The following is a 21,900-nucleotide window of genomic DNA, read 5'->3' on the forward strand; positions in this document are numbered from 1 at the left end:
ACATCAGCGCTGCAATGCAGCCATTCTTGTCAGAGATCGATGACCCGAAAATATCTGTCATGTTCGATCATTTCCTTGATGTCCTTCCTGCGATGCTGCGGTCAACCTACTTCATCAACGCCGTGCATGTCGTTGCAGATGAGCTGCATGGCGTCAACGTTAGCGACGTGTTCGACTACCTCCAGAACAACCATTTTTCCCCTGACGACCCTGCTGCTAGACAGATGGTGACTGGTGCTGTCTTCGATAGGGTGGACAAGGTGAGGACTCTTCAAAGACTCCTCACTCTCAGTAGCGCCCGTGACATCCTTCCCCCTCACCGCCAACGACAGTGTCACACCACGTTGCTACAGTCACATGATGAACTTCGTCGACGCAGTTGCCGGTGTACAGGTCCCACCAAGAGGGGACATGAACTTCACCTTGGTACCTTGGGCACTGAAAAGTAAGTGCACTGTATTAATGCTAATATTGCTGATACATTGTAATACTGCTACATCCTCACTGTAAACACCGATAAGAAAGTAATTTCGCAGCGAGACCCCCAGGGTTGAGGTGAGGTGAGGTGAAATTGGGTTTTACGTCGTGCTTGAGAATATTTCGCTCATATGACGACGTGCAACTGATTGAGGAAAATGACATACTTACACAATGTTACCTTTGGTCGTGCAAAGTTGAGCTTGGGACTTGAAACCATTGGTTTTGCGAACAACATATGCTATGTTACCTTGGGTCGAGGAAAGTAAGACTTGAGCTGTGATACCTTGAGTTATGAAAAATAGGGCTTATGCCATATAGCCGTCAGTTGTAAAATGTTGGATTTATGCCAGGGTTGTGAAAATGGGACTTGCGCGATATTAACTTGGGATGTGTAATGGCAGGGAGTACATATCCACTGTCGCATCCATATCTAGTGCCCTTTGTTTTTACTCTACACCCCACTGTCGATACTGTCCTACATATATTTATATAAATTGTCATCGTATCCTGACAGCTTAGGGGGTAGTCTGGTGGGCAAAGCGTTCGTTCGTCACGCCGAAGACCCGGGTTCGATTCCTCACATGGGTACAATGTGTGAAGCCCATTTCTGGTGTCCCCTGTCGTGATATTGCTGGAATATTGCTAAAAGCGGCGTAAAACGTAACTCACTCACCCACTGACGGCGTCGTTCGTTGATCATGCTATCAGTCATTGGTTTAGTTGGCCCAGTGAAATACATTTGGGAATTAAACAGTATTATTCTCTCACTTCATTTTCAGTGCTAGACTCCTACGGCAAGCTGCCTAGTGGAATTTACGAGAGAAATCTACACTGGCAGGGTTCACCGGGTGAATGTAGGGGCATACGCGCGCAGATGAGTGCTGGAGTTGTCCTTGGTAATACAACGCTTACCTCCCCTTTTGACTTCAAAGGAAAGTACTGTCGAGCTGAGTTTCACCATCTCTCTTGGGTTGCGAACATCTTACAAATGGTATGTAAACGCTTTGTGTGTAACGTGGAACACCTTCATCTGGACACGTTTTGAACTGTAGAACTATGACATCACTAATCGTTGAGAGGCATTAATACTGTCGTCTAGATTAAGGAGGTTTCGCTTTATGTAGAGTGAGTGAGTTTAGTTTTACGCCGCTTTTAGCAATATTACGGAGGGGGACACCCGCTTTATATAGATGTAGACGTGATATCCAAAGACAATTGATTGTTTATTGAATAACCTGTAGCACATGTGGTGTGTCTTTCAGCAAATGACTTTTTTCAAATTATGCACCTAGCAGTCAATGGGTACCCGGTAGTGTAAGATGGTAATGTCACTGTAACCTTTTCACGCTTCACAGGCACATCTTTGGTCGCACACTTGACCGGAGCCTGATGTTTATTAACTCGTTTAGTACTCGTCGTCGTAGTAGTACTATTGCTTTTGATTTCTCCTAATTTAAGATTTCCGATAGACCGGAACATTCCAACGTTTTTTCCTTGGAACATGTAAAATATTTACAAATTATTGTGTTAAATCAATCCTGACATATTTCTTGCGAACCAATTCTTTATGAACGTTATCATAAGATGAAATAGGATGAAAAACGATTGTGTGTATTTTGACAATCTGGTGAGCTCCAGAACTTGTTGGATGCCTGGTAATATCCATGACGTCATATCAAAACCATATATGAATCAAAGTCTGTGCTGTGGATTAACAGCATCAAACGACGATGATGGATGCACCAGCATCTGTTCCAAGAGGGAGAAATGATTAACACTATGGTTGTAACTCAATGTGTTTATTGAAACACATAAATCTGCTTGTCTAACATTGTTATGTGGCAGAGAAGGTACAAAGTGCTGACTCGACAGATATGATAACCAGCATGCCTCATATGTCATATATCATTGCCACTTCCTGCTCCCGACAGTGCCCTACAACAACAGATACACAATGTTCTATATTGTTCTTTTGGCAGATCAGTAGAGAGGTTGTGTTTATAAAAGTGCCCAAACTCTAACATTTAATGTGTTGACGTTTTAATTTCAAACGTGATACACTTGAAGTTATATATGCTTGTATCAAATGGTTGTTTCAAAACTTTTATTTATTGCATTTGCAAGGCAGAGAGGCGATGAAAAGAGTTTTCAGGACAGGATGTGAGTGAGTGAGTGAGTTTTGTTTTACGCCGCTTTTAGCAATATTCCAGCAATATCACGGCGGGAGACACCAGAAATGTGTTTATCGTTAGAGGTGACATACGCATTCAGGTGGTCAGGTCTGACGACAATGTCAATGCATCATTTCTTTGTAAGATTAGACAGAGTCGAGTCAGTTCACATTTGAAATATTACTGGATTGTGCATGGTTGAACGTGAATGTCATGCTAGTGACATGACGTACTGGTATAAAACATGCTATTCAGAAGAACCCTCAATATATGGACACCCCACAATCAAGTGACATACTTTGCCTTTGTCTAAATTGATTTTCTGCCGTTGTCTTGGTTATGATTCCAAGCGATGTTGTCAGCGAGCATCCTAGGTACCTCTTGGTAAGGGTGCTATAATGGGTGAATAAGGTTTCTGGACGCCACTTTTGGTAAATGTATTTGAAGGGATTATTAATGTAAATGAAACTTGCATTGAAATACATTATATTATAAACCCAGCACGGGGCATCCTCGATAATCTCCAGGGTATACGTTACGATCACTCTCCACTACTATTATCTAATCTCCAGGGTATACGTTACGATCACTTTCCACTACTATTATCTAATCTCCAGGGTATACGTTACGATCACTCTCCACTACTATTATCTAATCTCCAGGGTATACGTTACGATCACTCTCCACTACTATTATCTAATCTCCAGGGTATACGTTACGATCACTCTCCACTACTATTATCTAATCTCCAGGGTATATGTAGGGTATACGTTACGATCACTCTCCACTACTAACGTATACCCTGGAGATTATCGAGGAGCACAGGGTAGCAAGTAAGTTCACTCTGGACTTTTCCGGCCTATTTAGGATTACTTTTGTTGAACACGTCGCCAGCAACCCATGCTTGTCACCTGACCGAATAAGGTGCCAAGGCTGTGAGTTTGCTGTGACCCCAAGTGGGCTAGCCAAGTGGTTAAGGTGTTCGCTCGTCACGCCGAAGACCCGGGTTCGATTCCTCACATGGGCACAATATGTGAAGCCCATTTCAGGTGTCCCCCGCCGTGATATTGCTGCAATATTTCCCAAAACGGCGTAAATCTAAACTCACTCACTCTGTGGTCCCAGGGTGGCGGAGACTGTTCAGAGCCGAGGTTAACAAGCCAGGTCCCAGCCTGACGAGGGCTTTACAATGCCTACCAAGACAGTGTGTCATTCTTTCATCTCTTTTGTGAATTAATTCAATACTGAATTGTGTTGTAACTTCACAAATAAACTATGGAGGTGTGACTCATAGTAAGTCTATGTTTCTATACATCGATGTGCGTTAGGAGGGGAGATATTGGAGCAGAGTATTTCATTCGTTACCATTCGCCCTTTTCCGTGACGAGCACTCGGCCTGTCCCGGAACAACACGAGTTGGTTACGAACGACAGTGCCACTGCTCCAAACGCACGAGGTTTGCACGGACAAATATCGCTGTTGTCACGTGACTGGAAACACATGGGATTTCAAACTGCCTTCCGAAATAAAACAGTCGTGACGTACCACGGAAGACTTTTAGACCCTAACTACCTTTATTGTACGGACGACATGACTGAACAAGAAAGTCCAGACGAAAATGATGTTCACCTGCGTTTTGGGAATTCGCCAAGAACACAGAAGTTGACGGAAGGTTGGAAATTTGTTGTTGGCTTTGTTTGATATGCTCCAAATTTGGGTTGCAGTATTTTTTGTGTTCAAAACCTCCCAAGAATCTAAAACCTCAATAGGGCCCTTTCTGGATCAGAAACAGCCTGTGTTATACTCAAACGTAGGTCTTGCAATGATCAGCACATTTGTCTGTCTCCCGTTCTCGAACCTACTTTACTATAGATTTCGGGGCGGTTGGGTAGCTTTGTGGTTGAAGCGTTCGCTCGTCACGCCGGAATATTGCTAAAAATGCGGCGTAAAACTAAACTCGCTCCCTACTATTGGTTTAATATGTGATAGAAAGTAATGCATTTATAAAATCGTTGATATGCTTCATTTAACAAAATACCAAAGCAGGCAACAGTTGTCTGCTTGTTCATTAGATTTGGCCCCGTCAGATCATCATTGGAGGCATGTTGTCGGATCTAGCCCATCAGTTCAGATTTTAAGTATTGTTAAAGTTATATTTTCATGATGCCACTCCTAGATCAACTGACCTGTTTTCCAGGATGACGCCCTGACGTGGGGCATGTGTGTCCCTGACACGTGTAGCGAGAAGGACGTGGAAGGACTGTTCCAGTTAGGTAGGTACTTCTTCATTGAACCAGTAGATAAAGTCAGTCCAGTCGATCGTTGGACTCCAGGTATCATAACGCCAAGGATTTTTAAAGGGGGATCTTAATGTTTCCCTGCCCAGCGTTTAGCAAATCAGGCAGGGGACATAACTAGAACTGATTGGATAGCAGTCCATGTTATAATACGGAATGGTGGGCTGCCGCACTTTCAACCCGGAAGTAGTCCCAACTAGTATTTGCGTGGGAAAGACTTCCGCCCGTATCCCCTCTTAAATTTCATACTTTTTGTCAAATCATATCATCTGAATTATATTCCTCATCTGATAAGGATGAGTTTTAAAATGTTTCTTTAATTGTATCTGAACATACTGAAGACATATCCCTCTTCTGAAAATGCCACTCAAAGAATTTTTCCCTCACCGTTAAAATTTAGGGGGGATACGGGCGGACGTCTTACCCAATTTTGAGTGACTTTGTGTTTGGTCATTTTCTTCAAGTTCACTGCGATTAATGAATTCTCACATCAAACGTGATGCGTGTTCACGTTCCACACCCCTCAATGCGTTGTTTTGGGCTGACTTGCTAAATTAGCGTAGATCACTGGATTGTTTGGTCCAGAGTGTAAGGAATTTTGTTTATACGGAGTACAGGTGTTTACAGGGATCCACCTAATTGTCATGGACAGGTGTGTATGAGAGAACATTTTGTTTCATAAATGGAATTTTGTCAAAGTTATTTCTTTTATACATTTACACTGCACTCATTGCACTATTTTCAAAGCCTCCTCCTCGGTCCTGATTTTCGGTGGTATACAAGTTACTTCTCCAGCGTCATAACATTAGGTATAAACATATTAATATGAATTGGAATTTAGTGATGTTGGGATGTTGACTGCTGCAGCCTTAGGGCAAATATTGGCCTCTGTGCCGGTCTTGACAAACCTCTGGAGTTCAGTCTTTCAGACTGAGGAACGAGTGTTCACGGTTGACTTGAATGGGGGAGATGGGTATGCAAGGCATTCAGAATATCTAACGCAACACCCACCAAGAACAAGGTCGTCAGCAACCCAAGTTTGCGGTCTTCTTTACGATTGTCGTGCGGCCTTCTTTACGATTGTCGTTTGTCATCGTATTGCAATTGAGTAGATCGAGGCTCATGTCAATCATTGGTTTGTCTGGTCCAGACTCGATTTACAGACTGCCGCCATGTAGCTTGAGTAGAGCCGAGAGCGGCGTTTGACACCCCCAAGAAGCAAGCTGAAACAACACTATATAGACGATGAGGAACGCATCCTATGGTGCTATGCTAGAATGTTTTGACATTTAAAAGCGTAACTTGCGTAAGTAATTGACCCGAAGACACGATGGAATGACCCGGAAGTGATATAGGATTTCGTTCAAATGTGCTTGATCTGTAATTTGACCTAAAGTACTGTCGGAAATATAAATGTGAAAAAGGTTTTCTTCTATCTATGATTTATGTAGTTAAACTAAGTTCGGCCTAACTATAGGGAGATAGGAAACGTAAAACATGGACTTTACTGAGGAGAGATTAGTGCAGAAATGAGCAATGTGGTTTATTTTGTAAGTCCAAAGCGACTTATTTGGAACAGACCATGGCTTTATGCAAATTAGTGTGTGGTATTGTATAACAAAGGACACTTTTTAAATGCCCATTTTGAAATTAGACTTGGCTTAATTATAAACGATAGCCGACGTAAAAAAATGATTTTAATACTGAAACTAAGGATGTAGCTGCAATGGAGTCACACTATCACTTTAAAAAACAAGTAGGAGGGGTCGTCTCAAAAGCAAAACCAGGACGGGTGTCTCAGACGGTTGTTGGGGTCGGGCGGGTTAATAGAGATATCACTGAGATAGAATATAACTTTATGAAAGACACGTTAGGTGTTAAGCAATAGATGAGACATGAACGCAAAACAAAAAGCATAAAATATCTTTGAGATGAGCCCCTTGTGCCTGTAGGCAGCACATGCATTTTATGCCAGGTGAGTCGTCATACCTGGCTGAGCGACCTTGTTGCCATCTATAGTCGGATCTATTGTTTTAAACAGCTATTCGTACTTTTTCTAAGTTTATATCCGATTTCACGAGTAAACATGCTTTTCTGGATATCTTATTAGCATCCCACTGAACGCCCAGTTAGGCCGATGTGGGTTATTGGAACATATTCGAATTCTGTTTGTAATTGTGTAAAGTTTAGGGATACAGTGTAACAGCCTATTTCCGACCGTACTGTAGTGCTTCTGTAGGACAAGTCTTCCTGACCTGTAACATCCTGGTTTGTACAAAACATCATTTTGAAGTGCATTTTGGTTATGTGTAGATTGCGAGACAAAATATGTAACTAATATGTAGATGTTCTTAAATATATTTTATATATTGCAGGTTTTATGAAAAAATTCAAGATAACCCCTGATAATGTCTCCTGTTCAGACAGTCAGAAGCATAATGGTCATGTGCACGTCACATCCGGTACGACCACGTGAGTACATGGCATCCAGGATACCTCCGTGATAAGAGTCGATCATGTCTGAGAAATATTCTTGACCTATTAATATCGGGTTATATAACTGGTGTTCAGGAGGCCGGACCCTGTTCCTCAAAGCGATCGTAGCGCTAAGATGATTGTAACACCCATCCTCCCATTACGACAGTCGTAGCGCTAAGATGATTGTAACACCCATCCTACAACAGTCGTAGCGCTAAGATGATTGTAACACCCATCCTCCAACAGACTTACGACAGTCGTAGCGCTAAGATGATTGTAACACCCATCCTCCAACAGACTTACGACAGTCGTAGCGCTAAGATGATTGTAACACCCATCCTCCAACAGACGTACGACAGTCGTAGCGCTAAGATGATTGTAACACCCATCCTCCAACAGACTTACGACAGTCGTAGCGCTAAGATGATTGTAACACCCATCCTCCAACAGACTTACGACAGTCGTAGCGCTAAGATGATTGTAACACCCATCCTCCAACAGACTTACGACAGTCGTAGCGCTACGATCGCTTAGAGGAGGGGGACCCTGGGCCCACCTGCACAAAGCGATCTTGTAGCGACTATCTAAGATGATTGTAGTTACGACGCCTAAGATCCTTTGTGCCCCAACAAGCTGGTTTGGCACTTGGAACGACAGTCGTAAAGAAACATGTTAAAACATCCTTATAAGACAGAATATATAAAGGACTCACATAAACCCTAGGGGGATCACATAAACCCTAGGGGTAAAAATACATAAATCACTAACTGGCATCGTTATAAATGAAACCCCGTCATTAAAACTACTCATTTCGACCTTTAATTGACTTAAATCGACCTTTTTGACAACAGTGCACAATTCTCACCCGCGAACGAAATTTCAACCAATCAGAGCGGCGCGACTCTGTGACGTCATATGAGGAATAGCTTTGAGGGCCGATGCAGAATTCATCTACATTTTAGGGGTAAATTATCTTGTTTACAGGCTTGTATAAACCTGAAATCGTGACAATTGTTGTGGAAAATGAAAGCTATATGTTCTCACAATCTACTGTCATTTAATTTTGTCTCCTGCTTTGCCTAGTTTCCGAGTTACAACTTGTTTTCATAGACGCTTCTGTCACAATTGATTGGTGTCGTTAGGCCCTATTTGTATAATGACTGATCCAAATTGATCCCATTTCTGTGTTTTTTTACCTCGATATTTAATCATGTCATGTAAAAATCTGTTTGTATTCTCAAAACAGTGTCGGCCCATAAGTTTTCACATGCAATACAGCAATTAATACTCCCTTGTTGTAACCCGTGTTAGGTGGTATAAACCTACACATGTTATTTGTCATCATTCACTTGATGGTCAGTTAATGAATTTATAACAGGTATAATTAGTGGTAACACACTTAGATTACCCGACAAAGGTTCCCATTTGGCATTTCTTGTGTCTGGAGTAAATATTCAACATTATAAACATCGATCAAAGGATTAACCGATAACACGCTGATTGATTAATTACTTTTATCTTACACAGAGGAATTGTCAAAAGGTAGTGTTTATGTATGTAGATTTACTAATCTATACTGAATACACTCTGCCGTGTCGGTGTCTGCGTAAAAACAACGTCCTTCTTTCAAAGGATTAACCGGCAATACATTGATTGATTGCCCATTATTGGCTAACTAAATTACTGTTTTTAATGAAAGGCGGACATTATGCAATTAGTTGCCAGGTGTGCTATCTTGGGTGACCAATGAGACTATACACCAATACCTGAAAAGATTTATCACTTTTTTCGTATATTAAACTGTTAAAAGACACATCATTTGGAACAGTTTTGTGGATATTGATGGATACATTCCTCAAACAAGGTAATGGCCTGATATTGTTCCTATAACTTTAATCTGTTTTAATTTTAATATTTGCATTTTTTTTTTTATTCATTTGTCGTAGCATTCAACAGAATCATTGTTTTCGCCGTGAAGTGTAATGAGACAGACAACATACACTAGGGTGTGTGTGCGAATTATGATTCACATTGGCAAACTATAAAATGTCTAGATATTACAGTTCTGTTATAAATTCACTATAAGTATCAGCAGATCGTCAGCTTTTTATTTAGTTTCAAAATGCATAAAAGTATGATAATAAACTAATTAGGATTATAAGACCAAACATAAAGACGCACATTGACTAGTATCTACATACTGGTGAGTGGACATTAACCATGTGAATGTAGCAAGAAATTTATCGCGCAGTATTGTGACTTCGACCCCACCTCGCTTCCGTGGAAGAAATCGTTATGTTATAAGTTGTGTCATGCAAAATCCTTTTGGTTATGATTCCAATACATATTTAACTACGAGTAGAAAGTAGTTTTGATTTTCTAACTTGATGAAAACAAACTATAATCTCATTAATTCTAACAGACTTTACGATTTTCAAAAATGGCGGCGCCCTGTCGGGAACATCCGCCAGTCTGTGGATAAATGCTATTTAGGTTTGTTTTCACCGAGTTACAAAATCAAAACTACTTTCTACTGGTAGTAAAATATGTATTTTTTATTGATGGCCAATAGGATTTTGCATGACATAGCGTATAACATAACAATTTCTCCTGGCAGCGAGGTGGGTGTCAATATAATACTACTTACAATATTATTGTTACTTCGACCACAACCTCACTTCCAAGGAAGAAATCGTTATGTTACAAGTTGTGTTATGGAAAATCTTTATGGTCATCAATCATATACATATTTTACTATAACTAGTAAGTAGTTTTGATTCTTTAACTTCCGTGAAGCGATCTGAACACAAGTAAGATATCGTTTCAGGCTTCCACAACGCTCGCTTCGCACTCACAAACATAACCCATTTAGCACGAACTGCGGGGTCCTGTGGAAATCTGTGCATGGTGACACCATCACCCGACCCCTAGGAGCAATTGACGACAAAGCAACGATTCGGCATGTCGTCGTTCATGTCGAGAAATCATCAAAATGATGAGCGTGCTACACACTTTCTATACAACTAACTGAAAATCGTTCCTCATATGACGTCACTGCAGTGCTCTGGCGACAGAGTTACGTAACCTGTCTGTGGTTTCGTTGGCGGGCGAGAGGGAAGCAGGTGACTTTTTGGCCACTTTTAATCGCTCGGTATTAATTAACCACAAGTTTTTAAAGAATAACTTTGGTGTTCCGCATAAGACTAACCACAAATCTTTCATATGTAATGGTTAAAAGAGTAACAAAAAACAAAGTTTAGTGGTTCTTTAAAGCGTTGGCTCGTCACGCCGAAGACCCGGGTTCGATTTCTCACATGGGTACAATGTGTGAAGGCCATTTCTGGTGTCCCCCGCCGTGATATTGCTGGAATATTGCTAAAAGCGGCGTAAAACTAAACTCAGTCCTCATTTATAGAATGAATTCTTGTGAACAAGTCAGGGAAGTGGGGTAGCATACTGGTTAAAGCGTTCGCTCGTTGCGCCGAAGACCCGGATTCGATTCCCGACATGGGTTCACTGTGGAGACCATTTCTGGTGTCCCGCGCCTGAATGAATGGTGCATGAATATTGCTAAAAGCTGTGTAAAACTATACTCTAATCGTCACGACCGACATATTTCCAGTCGACCCAGTGTTGCAACAACAAACGCCTTCGACTTGCTTATAAGGTCATATTCTGACTGCAAAGATCGGATCAGGCCAGACGAATTGATGAACTGTTTGTTCTCTCCCTGTGACATCGACAGTGAGTACCTTTCCAGAAATACCAGGCCTACCAAAGAAAACTTTCCCACTGTGCAGAAAAACGCAGAAAAGCCCACATTAATCGTGGAAATAGCAACATAAACATAATACCTCGCTACTGAAACAGTGAAAACGGCAACTTTAAATCGCTAACACTGCATCATAAAACGAGGAGCCCGCAACTTCGATTTTGCGCATGCGCACATGGAAGAGGAAGTCTCGACCGCATGTTGACATTTTCCAGCTTGGACAAAAGTTACATTTCTTTTTAAGTATTTCTGTTGTGTTATTTGTCATTTATCATCATGATACTTGTGTGCACACTTGTTTAGTTTACTTTCCATTCGTATGAAACAACTGACAGCGATTATTTCGACATATTTAATACTTTTTTTACGCGAGGCGATTCACGGTTGCTCGGAAATTGGAAAGAAGCCCGGATCGTAATGCACATGCGCAGTAGAGGTCAAAGTTCGCTGATTACTATGAAAGCTATGAAAATGTTGCAGTTTCATAGTTTTTCGTTGCAGTTTTTACTGTTTCAGTAGCGAGGTAATGTGTTTATGTTGCTATTTCCACGATTAATGTGCGCTTTTCTGCACAGTGGGAAAGTTTTCTTTGGTAGGCCTGTATACCTAGTTGCCAGATCTATACAGAAGTGACTGGGGTAGCCTAGTGGTTAAAGCGTTAGCTCGTGACGCCGGAAACCCGGGTTCGATGGGTACAATGTGTAAAGGACCTGGTGTCCCCTACTGCGATACTGCTTGAATATTGCCAAAAGCGGCGCCATGAATGCGTAAAGCTTTAATCGATATTTAGGAATCACAATAGCACTGGGAAAGGGCGTAGTTTATAGTTACCTCCTTGGAATCACGTCATGTTGACAGTGAAAAAAAAGGTTAAAGTCTCCTTTGCCATACATAGCTTTGTTTTGCAGAAAATGGTAACATCAGCAAGCGCGAATGGCAGACAGAAAGCCACAGACTTGGAATGGACATGGCTGACCATGGAAAGATTGCGCGAACCTTCATCGAGTTGGACATTAACAAGGACCTCCAAATAGACGCACCTGACCTCGAGTATCTCTTTGCCTTCTTTGACGACACCGGTGAGAGGTCCCCTTTTCGACATCCATTCCACAAGACTAGAAACGTTTTATTACAAATGTTAACACAGTAACTTGAGTCCTTTGGCTAGAATGACACGCAAGTGTGGCTTGAAATGGAGAGAGCAATAATATTATTTTCCCTTTTTCAGGCGACGGGCTTCTCAGCCTTCCGGAGTACATTTACAATTGGCAGTCTCTCATCTCGTAGTTCTTGAGAACTGATCTTTCCAACAGAAGAGACGAAATAGAACGCAGGAATAACATCGTTTATTCTACAATATGGTTACAGTTTAAAAATAAAATGCGGTTGCCATCCCTGACCTCAGCTTTGTTACCATTGTCGCCAGACATCCTCTCTTCAACAGCCATCTGAAAACTGACATCAATCATTTCTTTAGCTTCTGCATATAGGATCACACTACAACATGTCTCACGTCGTGCTTGTGAGTTTAGTTTAAGCAGCAATATGGCGGTGATCAGCATCGATCTGCGCAATTGGGAACCGATGACATGTGTCAACCAAGTCAGCGAGCCTGATCCCGTTAGTCGCCTTTTGTGGCTGAAGATCTTGCCATCCACTTCAAAAGATTAAGAAACACTGTGCACACCCAGGAATATGAAATCAGAGATCTTTGTTGTTTAAAAATATCCCGTGGAAAACACAACGAACCATCATGCAATCAGTCAATATTTTCCATGGATACTACTGACATTTACCAAAGTTCCCTCCACGAACCTGACACCAGATCGACTTTATTGCGCAAAACTCTTGAGGTGAACGACTTGATCGTTTAGAACTTCAACAAAGCATAGAATTCTGCATGGTGTGACATATTGCATACACTATTGTAAAATATAAATAGCTCATCCTCCATTGTGGGATATCGTCTTACATGTGAAACGTTTCCAAAAAGTATATGTCCGCTCCATTACTTTTCAACGAATGGAGTGCTAGATATAGGTGAGTTTAGTTTTACGTCGCTTTCAGCAATATAACGGCATTTTGACAGAAATGGGCTTCACACGTTGTGCTTATGAAAATACTTCGAACCTGTAATTTAACGTGACGAGGTAATATCCAAGAGGCTACCCCATTCCGTTAAAAAATGTGACTCGGCTCCATGGTTTCTTTTAAGGAATGGAAATTGTCCAAGATATCTTACCCATCACTTAAATGCTGAGCAGCAGATACCATTACTACTCTTTGCTAGTTGTATTGAAACAGTCAACAATGGCTTCAAACAAGAAAGAAAGTGGGGACATCTACATTGAATGGTGCTGGAATCAAACGGGATGCTGTTTTTGTTGATCCAGCTTGGATTATGAACAGAACAGTTGGTGAACAAGAAGGGACATGATATCGTACAGAATATAGTTTGGGTGTATAGGGTCCGTAAGTAGGTCACGGCATTTCGTGAAACCTTAGTAGTTCCGGTGACAAACGTCGTTTCATACCGTTTGGAATGGTCTCGTGCTTAACAATAAGGAACTGCTAATCCTTGCATAACAAATTTCCGATTTAACCATCCCCAAATTATCATCATCCTTTATTTAAGTATATATGGCCACGAGGCCAACAGTACAACATGTGTAAAACAGTAAGGTAAAGACATGCATATGCACCGTACTGAGAATGTAGATCTTATTACAATTGATACGATTATATGTTAAGACATTTTTGTTTCGATCGACTGACTGAGTTTGGTTTTACGCCGCTTTTAGCAATATTCCAACAACATCACGGCGGGGGGACACCAGAAATGGGTTTCACACATTGTACCCATGTGGGGATTCGACCCCGGGTCTTCCGCGTGACGAGCCAACGCTTTAACCATTAGGATACCCCACCGTCCCTGTTTTGATCGAAGTACAAACACTTTTTAAAGAAAGATACAGTCTTAATAGTCTATTTTTATCGCTTGTTCTCATCAACGCAATAAACATTTGGACATGAGGGTATTTATGACAGTATTCAGGTAAATATTTAGCACAATACTCATTGTAAAGAGGACATACTAATTCAACTTCTAGGTCAGTCACACAGGAACTACAAAACGCAGTTTCATAGTTTTTTGATTATCTATACGAATTAACATTAAAATCATGTACATTACAACGAAGTTTTGTCAAACATATTCGTAAATCTTTTGAAGTAATAGTTACAAGATATTTTTCAAGAAAAATGTCAGTCTTTATGGTTGAATAGAACGTCAAGGATTCGGAAAAAGCTATATATTGATGCCACTCTTTATAAATATCTTTGCAACGCTGTTTAAAATTCTCCAGAAAACATTTCTCGTTACCAACATCTTCTACTATCCATACATAACCATAACCAAAACCGTATCTCAAGAACATTCTCACTTTTGATACCCAGTTCTCATCCCCCATTATCATCTAGTCTTTTTAACATTTCTTTGTATATCTGTATGGCGGTTGTCACCCCCAAATTAGCCAACTACTAGCCACATAAAGAAACTGTGCACACAGAAAATTCCTTCAGAATTGGATTACAACACAGAAAAGACGAAATGTTGTGGACACTTTATAAGCTGAAGTATCGGGCCACAACAACATGTCAAAAAGAACATGAACATTATCCGTAACGATGACGTCAGAAGTTCAAAATTGTGCCGGGGGTCACACGTCAAAGTCAATAACGGGGATGACCATCATGCGCGTGAAGCACAGCAGTGCATGGATGACGCATGGAGGCTACCAAATGAGCACTGAAGGCCTGGGGAACGGTTTGGGACGTGGTCACTGCCGTCTGGAACCAGTGTCTGATATGAGTCACCCGAATCCATCTGTCCTGTCTTAGCGTCGTTAGTCGGGGACGCCCAGAACGTGGGTTGTCGGCAAATTATTACTGTTTCCATAACATCTGACCAATGCAGATATCGTGTTACGATGACATTGGAAATGTGCTGCCACCTGTTGTTGGCTCATGCCTGCTCGAACAATTCCAATGGCTTCATGACGTTGAGCAGATGTTAATCTTGGCATGATGTGCATGTGACTTCTCATGTGAATTTGTGAACATTTGGATGACCAAAGATCAAGCTTTCGACAGTGACAGCAATTTCTGAGTTCCACATGTGTGCAGCTGCACAGGCTGCACGTGCAGTAACACATTGCAAGTCCATAGGCCACCATCAATGACGTCACGTCGCCTGGCACCTGCATGAGCATTTGATTGTCTCCAATACTTGCTATGTTCGCACCTTTATTTATGTATAAAGACACTGTCTGCCTATCTTTATATTTTCTATGTGCACAGTTTCTCTATGTGGCCAGTATATTATGACTCAACAGCTGTGGCAGCCAAGCGGGTCTAGTAAAGTCATATTTGGCGGTCGAACAATTTTTAACCAGAACTGGTTCTTGAATATATGCTTGTCATCTGACACCTGGCACCGGAAGTAATCTGGGCCGCAAAGGGAACCATGCAGGTTGGTACCGGAAGTAGTGCGAGACAGGCGCTATTGTTCACTGAAGGAGAAACAGTGAGCGAGCTTAGTTTTACGCCGCTTTTAGCAATAATCCAGCAATATCCCGCCCAGAAATGGGTTTCACAAATGGGTTTCACAAAGAGACCCATGTGTGGGGGTGTGGGGTGTGGGGTGCGTGTGATCGAACACGGGTCTTCAGCGTGACAAGCTAACGCTTTAATCACAAGGCTACCACAAGGCTACCACAAGGCTACCCCATCACCCTGAAGGAGAAACATGGCTGTCACAGTTGATGCATAAGTGAGTGAGTGAGTGAGTTTAGTTTTACGCCGCACTCAAGCAATATTCCAGCGATATGGCGGCGGTCTGTAAATAATCGAGTCTGGACCAGACAATCCAGTGATCAACAGCATGAGCATCGATCTGCGCAATTGGGAACCGATGACATGTGTCAACCAAGTCAGCGAAACTGACCACCCGATCCCGTTAGTCGCCTCTTACGACAAGATAGTCGCCTTTTTATGGCAGATGCATAAGTGGGTTAAGGATGAACCTTCACAGCTTTTCTACCTTTATTCTTTGGACATACTCGTCTTCATATTTATGACAGCGTTTTGCCGTTTATAGTCAGTACCACAGGGGCGTCTCACGCTTAGAAACAGCGTTAGAAAGACGTAGGTATATAGACCCTACCCTAGTACTATACAACCGCCTCCGTGGTGTAGTGGTTAGAGCGTCCGCCCGGAGAGCGGAAGGTCGCGGTTCGATCCCCGACCGCGTCATACCAAAAGACGTTAAAATATGGTACTTGTTGGTCCCTGCATGGCGCTCGCCATTAATGGGTACAACAAGGACTGGTCGGCTCGGAGTCAGTATAATGTGTCTGAGTGGGGTATTCATGCTTCACTGCGGCATGGTATCTCAGTGGGCTAGCACTATAAAACCAGCTTCAGTCTGGGCTAGTACAAGCAGCCGCACACGCATGCACGTCGTCATATGAGCGAAATATTCTCCAGCACGACGATAAACCCAATTTCACCTCACCTAGTACTATATAAAAAGAAAAGGGATGTAACGACGGAACCACCCCCGCCTCAATCTAAGTTAGATTTCACCACGTAAACTATTTTTAAGGCCCCGTCGAGGCCTACGGATCAAAAGCGAGATGATTTCCCTACAAAATGAGTTATAAATAGTCATAATCGGATCATTATTTCAAAAGTTATACGCCACGACTCACCGAAAACAGCTACCTCCACAATTCCAAGCCAACATCATGGATCACCCAAGACAGCAAAAACTCACCTATTAAATTCGTTTATTAATTCCAGCCACGTTGACAGCACTTATGTAGGGCTAGATTCGATCGGCAGCGGCATTCCACGGGTCTAAAAAACTTACTGCAACATCTACAAATCATTTCCTCGACAGTAAGCAGATATTTCCTCCAAAACCATCGGCAGTCATACTCACTTGTCGGCCATAGATGGCCTTGACATTCAAGTGATCTGAGCAGATCCGCTGAAACGAAATTGGGCCATCCGATTGGTGAAAAATATAATATACTGTAAGATTTTGACTGTTGCCAATGGGCGCGAAATATGAACTTGCAATAATCCTTTATTTTGGATGATGTACGGAACAGTAAATTGTTACGAATAGTTTTAGAGGTTGTAAAAATGCATTCGATATTGATTCATTTTTGGGAAATTATATTTATAAATATTTAACCTCTAAAATTATTCTTATAAATTTACTGCTCAGGTCACTTAAATGTCAAGGCCATCTATGGCCAACAAGTGAGTATTATTGCCGATGGTTTTGTAGGAAATGTCTGCTTACTGTCGAGAAAATGATTTGTAGATGTTGCAATAAGTTTTTAAGCGTGACACGCCCCTGTGGTCAGTACTGTGATCACATCGACAATCAGACATTCGAAACACCACCAGCCTAACAATCGTCAACTTTATGATCTCCACTACATCTTGTGCACACAATTGAAGCGTGTCCAAAACTGTTGACATTGTTGCCAATCTCACGGCTGGGGGAACAAATACGTACGATTGAACGTACATTTGGACACTTTCATGAAGATGGGCTGTTCCAAATGTAAGCAAAACAGTGGTAATTTATTATTCCTAACCACGAAGTAAACGCGTTGCTTGACTTTTTTACCCTAAGTTGAACCATTTCCTCAATGTTCACAAAGCCAACACTGTAAATGACTTCCTTGTTTGGCTTAGACCCCTCGGGACACTGCCCGTGACACGAATGTCCCAAAGTGAGCTTAAGGCCAAGGGTCCTTTCAAATGATCAGCTGACTTGCAGTGAATCACTAGGCCCCCTTTACTAGTTTTCACGAACTCAACTTCACCTAATTTAATTAGACAGTCGGATTCCCCTGGTCCGTGCCAGTTCTGAGTCGGCCGTTGCTTACCAAACGACGCGGAAGAAGGTCCCACCAAAGAGTGGACTCAAATTTTGGAGTTGACTACAGGCTTGACTGACATTTGTTCTAAGGTCCGTCATGGTGTTAACGTTTTTCTTAATGTTCCCGACATAATTTTCGGCAAATTTTGATTCGTTAGATGCTCCTTCGAAGGTGCTTAGAATATCATTCCTGGCGCGTTTAAGCCCGAAATTATCTCCATATCAACGACCAACAAAGTAATCGCCCAAAAAACCCCATAACAACCCCAGACACGCCACGTTGGGTTAGTAGTCCGTGCAACACAACACAAGCAACACATTGCAAAATAATACAATATTTTAAACTGACCGTATTCTTAGCTTACCTTGATAATATTATTGGTATGATCAGTTTTCAAAAGACAGAACAAAGATGAAACCGTTGCTACTGTAGCCCGATATCTACCAATATACAGGTTGGGGAAACCTACCGATCGGCCTATAAAAGGCCGAACGGGATATTATAGGCCGTTCTGCCTATTTTGCTGTAGGCCGATCAGGCTATATTTGACCATTATTATTAACAGTTCACAAACTATCAATTTCCGCACGAAATGGTTTTATTAGATCATAGAGATGAATAGTTAATGAACCTGCTCAGCTTGAAAAAAATAAGTTTTTGGACAAAATGAAAATTAATATAATGTTCAGGAAAAGATGTTTCATTTAAGAACACAATTTTGCACCGATTTTCCTTTTGAGAACTAAAACTGAATATCTATGTCATTAATTTTCAGTGAAAATTGTCAAAAATATTATAGTCTTATATTTAATTAGCAATTTCAAAACTCCTTTATTATGGGATGAAAATGCTCAAAAAGGGTTTGAATGAAAACCTTAGGACATCAAAACTTGAATGATGTGAATATCCTCATGCGGAAATGCACCACTTCAAATTTATTTGATGAATATCATAATTATAGGCCAATCGACCTATAGCAAAATTATAGGCCGATCGGTAGGTTTCCCCAACCTGATATAGGAATAACAACGGTCAGTATGTCCGACCTCGCTGACAACGTAAGTCGATCCTCGATAGAAACTGGATAGGTCAATTGACATCCTTGCCTCGAGAAGACGATGTATTCATTTCAGCCAGATAATACTACTCTACTGAAATTGTCACACAAACAGAACAAAAACAAGCCCCACGATTCACATCGTCACGAAATATCAAACCATTTCAAATCGTCATGTTACGCTCATCACAATTACAAATACAAAAGGAAATTCCATTGATGTCAGTATGACCGTTTTTCAATCATTCAGCAAATGACTGAATGGGAAAACAAGAAATGACAACGACGAAGTCTCGGCACAAAACAAACAATAACCGTAACAACGGGAATGTACACACGGCGCCAGCAAAGGTCAACCACGGAGCCGATGTTCGAAGCAAAAACTCTCATACTTTGACATAGTTTTATCATTATTTTTTACGCCGCACTCAGCAATATTCCAGCCACATGGCGGCACTCTGACATAGACTAACTACAACACAATCGTAGTGCTAACGCTATTTTCTACAATGACACCCTGGACTGCACTTGCAATACGAGTCGTCATCCAAATTAATTAAAATTTAACTTCTTTGAGTGGCATTTTAGAAGTTGGGAAGTACAATATAGAACAAACTTTATGGATAACAACTTCTTTTTATTCGTGCGTGCGACGTTTCGATACAGATTCTTGACATTATGATTGACAACGGTACAAGAATCTGTATCGAAACGTCGCACTCACGAATAAAAAGAAGTTGTTATCCATAAAGTTTGTTCTATATTGTAATTAAAATTTGCAATCACAGTTCAACAATTCAAGATTCTATCAACAATGAGCCCAACATACCAAAATGGCGTGTCCGCTTCCCAAAGCTGGTACATTTTGTAAAGGGCTGTCACGTGACCTGCTCTCCAGCAACTGCACGGACTGCATGTGCCAGAGCCCCGGATGTTCTTGGCAGACCAAGGGTAAGGTGAGCTGTTCAAACCAACATCAGGAACTTGCAAGAAAGGTATGGTGAAACGTTGGCGCCAAAATCATGCTTAACAGCTAACAATATGAATGACAAATAGAGCCTGCGACCGAAATTTGGCGAGTTTTACGATGTACCCAATTTTCAGTAATTTTACCATTCCTGCAATGATATTACAGAACTGGGAATTTCAAAACACGAATGAAGCGTAATTGAATGGAAAGACACGTGTTTCAACGATCAACAATCTGCATGCAAATGAAGGGGTTAAAAGCTTCTCACAGTCAGTAGCGTGTGTGTCCACCTTGAACAGTGATGAGCGAGTGAGTATAGTTTTACGCCGCTATTAGCAATATTCTTGCAATATCACGGCGGGGACACCACCAATGGGCACACACTGTACCCATGTGGGGAATCGAACCGAGGTCCTCAGCGTGACGAGCGGACGCTTTAACAATTAGGCTACTCCACCTCCCCTGGACAATGATAAAGGTCTGGCCCATTCGCCTCATTGAGGCAATTTAACGTCCGCCACAGTTTGTCGCGGAGTAACGTTTTGATATAAGCCAGTAATTTGGTCGAATATAGTGTTTAATTGTACAGCTTCTTTCTCCCTCTCACAGTGCAAACTAAAGTCCTTCAGCATCCATTTAAAGAAAAACGTAACGCTTGAAAACGTGTCTCTGTGGTTAATTCCAGTATGAGTGAGTGAGTTTAGTTTTACGCCGCACTCAGCAATATTCCAGCTATATGGAGGCGGTCTGTAAATAATCGAGTCTGGACCAGACAATCCAGTGATCAACAGCATGAGCATCGATCTGCGCAATTGGGAACCGATGACATGTGTCAACCAAGTCAGCGAGCCTGACCACCCGATCCCGTTAGTCGCCTCTTACGACAAGCATAGTCGCCTTTTACGACAAGCATGGGTTACTGAAGACCAATTCTAACCCGGGACCTCGGTAATTCCAGTATGAACCAGGAAAGCCACGACAAGCATCTTATATTTGGGACGGTGTTGCTGGTTATTGTTTAACGCCGAACAAAGGAATATGTCAGCTACATGGCGGCGTTCTGAAAATAATGTGGACCAGGCAATCCAGTGATCAACAGCATGAGCATCGATTTCCGATGTGATACGATGATGTCTCTCAACCAAGTCAGCAAGTCACCCGATCCCGTTAGTCGCCTCTTACGACAAGCATGGGTTACTGAAGATCAAGTTCTAACCCGGATCTTCACGGGTTTGATTCTGTATTATATATTATGTTTCTGAGTGGATAATATTGAAGTTATATCCCAGTGGGTTAGCCATATAAAACCGGCATACGGTTATACCAGGCTAGCATCACGAAACGTTCGTGGGCCTACGAACGTCTTTCGCCCATTTCAACAAATTGGCTTTAACAAAGTTAAGAATTCTTAGGGCTACGATCTTTTCGAGAATAAGGACCCAGGACCAACAGCCACAAACATATATTTGTGGTGGCGCGAGGTCCTGTGCATAGAACTCAGATCACAAATCAGCTCAAGTAAAGCAACGTTGAGCTTGACTCCTGAGAGTTTTAGGACTTCAGTCCTGCCCCCACAACGAAATACATGTTATGCATGTGGTCTCACCTTAGGCACGTGAGTTCATCCACCAGAAAATGGGTACCCTGTGGGATATGTCAAATGACTATAACCTTCTAGCACCTAACAGGCAGCTTGGGCTATCCGGGGTAATA

At 41.7% G+C, this 21,900-nt stretch overlaps 1 protein-coding gene and 1 long non-coding RNA gene across 2 annotated transcripts; one reads left to right on the forward strand and one right to left on the reverse strand.

Annotated features, from left to right (window-relative positions):
- Window positions 1-310: 310 nt before the first annotated feature.
- Window positions 311-12,597, forward strand: LOC124287484. The gene is made up of 7 exons (XM_046724040.1): window positions 311-445; window positions 1,260-1,471; window positions 4,849-4,924; window positions 7,324-7,420; window positions 11,049-11,170; window positions 12,107-12,277; window positions 12,427-12,597. Exons 1-7 carry the CDS (start codon window positions 358-360, stop codon window positions 12,483-12,485), a joined length of 825 nt encoding a protein of 274 aa, XP_046579996.1. The 5' UTR covers window positions 311-357; the 3' UTR covers window positions 12,486-12,597.
- LOC124287486 lies at window positions 12,530-20,105 on the reverse strand. Its single transcript, XR_006901282.1, has 2 exons — window positions 20,047-20,105; window positions 12,530-12,653 (listed from the first exon to the last, which is right to left on the reverse strand). It is a non-coding gene; the product is annotated as an uncharacterized LOC124287486 (long non-coding RNA).
- Window positions 20,106-21,900: the final 1,795 nt, after the last annotated feature.

Source organism: Haliotis rubra, unplaced genomic scaffold, assembly GCF_003918875.1.
Source record: "Haliotis rubra isolate DU_JTF1 unplaced genomic scaffold, ASM391887v1 Scf400, whole genome shotgun sequence".
NCBI classification, from domain to species: Eukaryota; Metazoa; Mollusca; class Gastropoda; order Lepetellida; family Haliotidae; genus Haliotis; species Haliotis rubra.